Genomic DNA, 1686 nt, shown 5'->3' with positions numbered 1-1686 from the left:
CCTGTCCCTTCAGTCTCTGCACCAAACTGCTCCTCTGGTCAGAGAAAAGCTCTGACCAGTAAGCAGCCAGTAAACAGCCAGTAAACAGCCAGTAAACAGCCAGTAAGCAGCCAGTAAGCAGCCAGTAAGCAGCCAGTAAACAGCCAGTAAGCAGCCAGTAAGCAGCCAGTAAGCAGCCAGTAAACAGCCAGTAAGCAGCCAGTAAACAGCCAGTAAGCAGCCAGTAAACAGCCAGTAAGCAGCCAGTAAGCAGCCAGTAAACAGCTCTAACATTTCACTGCCTTCATTCTGCTGCAGTCATTTATGGACCTCTCCTGTCCAGATCTGCCAATGTGTGTCTAAAGAGTCGTTTGGCTGCATGTTTTCTGCACTTTGCTGATTGAAAAGGTCAAAAATCCATTAAATACAATCAAGTAACGCAGCAAAAGATTCCCTTTTACTCCATGTTTAACTGGAACAGCAATGTTTGACCTTGTCAGCTTGTCGCAGGCAGTCTATTCGCCTCATTTTGCCCTTCTGGTCCGGATTGGACAGGACGCAGCACGCAGCCTTCTTCCCAGTGATGGACAGGACAAAGTCCTCTCTGCATTCAGGTCTGATGTCTTTTCTTAGTTTGGCCAAAAGACGACTGGCCCACTTCTGTTTCACCTGCAAGCAGAATGAAACCGGACACAGAAATAAGCACTTTTAGTTCTCAACAACCTGCAGCATCATTTAAAGCATTTCACTGGTATGCTGGTCTGTCCACCTCTGCTTTTTCTCCCAGTAATTCGTCTTTAACAGCTCTCTCTTCCTCTTTCGTCATCCTCTTCTCATGCTTTTTGAAGTACTTCCTCTTCCTGGCCTGGAGGTTGAACCATGTGTAAGCAAAGGCACGGACCTGGGGCAGCAGAGCCTCGATGAACGGATGGAACTCATCCTACAGGGCAGAAAACGGACAGAGCAACAGGTCAGACTGTGTGGGTTCAGATATGTAGAAGTGGAACCCCGGGGTTCCACCCAACGCGTTAATGCCGAGAACGGTTCCACCCAACGCGTTAATGCCAAGAACGGTTCCACCCAACGCGTTAATGCCGACAACGGTTCCACCCAACGTGTTAATGCCGAGAACGGTTCCACCCAACGCGTTAATGCCGAGAACGGTTCCCCCCGACGCGTTAACGCCGAGAACGGTTCCACCGACACGTTAATGCCGAGAATGTTTCCACCCAACGCGTTACTGCCGAGAACGGTTCCAACCAACGCGTTACTGCCGAGAACGGTTCCACACAACGCATTAATGCCGAGAACAGTTCCACCCAACGCGTTAACGCCGAGAATGGTTTCACCCAACGCATTAATGCCGAGAACGGTTCCACCCGAAATGTTAACACCGAGAACGGTTCCACCCGACACGTTATCGCCGAGAACGGTTCCACCCGACGAGTTAATGCCGAGAACGGTTCCACTCAACGCGTTAATGCCGAGAATGGTTCCACCGACACGTTAATGCAGAGAACGGTTCCACCCAAGGCGTTAATGCCAAGAACGGTTCCACCGATACGTTAATGCCGAGAACGGTTCCACCGATACGTTAATGCCGAGAACGGTTCCACCCAATGCATTAACGCCGAGAACGGTTCCACCCAACGCGTTAATGCCGAGAACGGTTCCACCCGAAACGTTAATGCCGAGAACGGTTCCACC

At 50.7% G+C, this 1686-nt stretch overlaps 1 protein-coding gene across 1 annotated transcript in view; it reads right to left on the bottom strand.

Moving 5' to 3' along the window:
- Nucleotides 1-269: 269 nt before the first annotated feature.
- Nucleotides 270-1686, bottom strand: part of LOC107081169 (nuclear factor 1-like) — a 6037-nt gene continuing 4620 nt past the window's right edge. The window contains exons 2-3 of the mRNA XM_015369368.1: nucleotides 749-919; nucleotides 270-648 (exon numbers count right to left, since the gene is read on the bottom strand). Of these exons, the coding sequence (XP_015224854.1) occupies nucleotides 448-648; nucleotides 749-919 (372 nt within the window). The 3' untranslated portion in view covers nucleotides 270-447. The remainder of the gene's footprint in view (nucleotides 649-748; nucleotides 920-1686) is intronic.

This window comes from Cyprinodon variegatus, unplaced genomic scaffold, assembly GCF_000732505.1.
Source record: "Cyprinodon variegatus isolate N-32 unplaced genomic scaffold, C_variegatus-1.0 Scaffold3235, whole genome shotgun sequence".
NCBI classification, from domain to species: domain Eukaryota; kingdom Metazoa; phylum Chordata; class Actinopteri; order Cyprinodontiformes; family Cyprinodontidae; genus Cyprinodon; species Cyprinodon variegatus.
The sequence above is the reverse complement of the archived record's forward strand: the minus strand, read 5'-3'. Positions and strand labels throughout refer to the sequence as shown.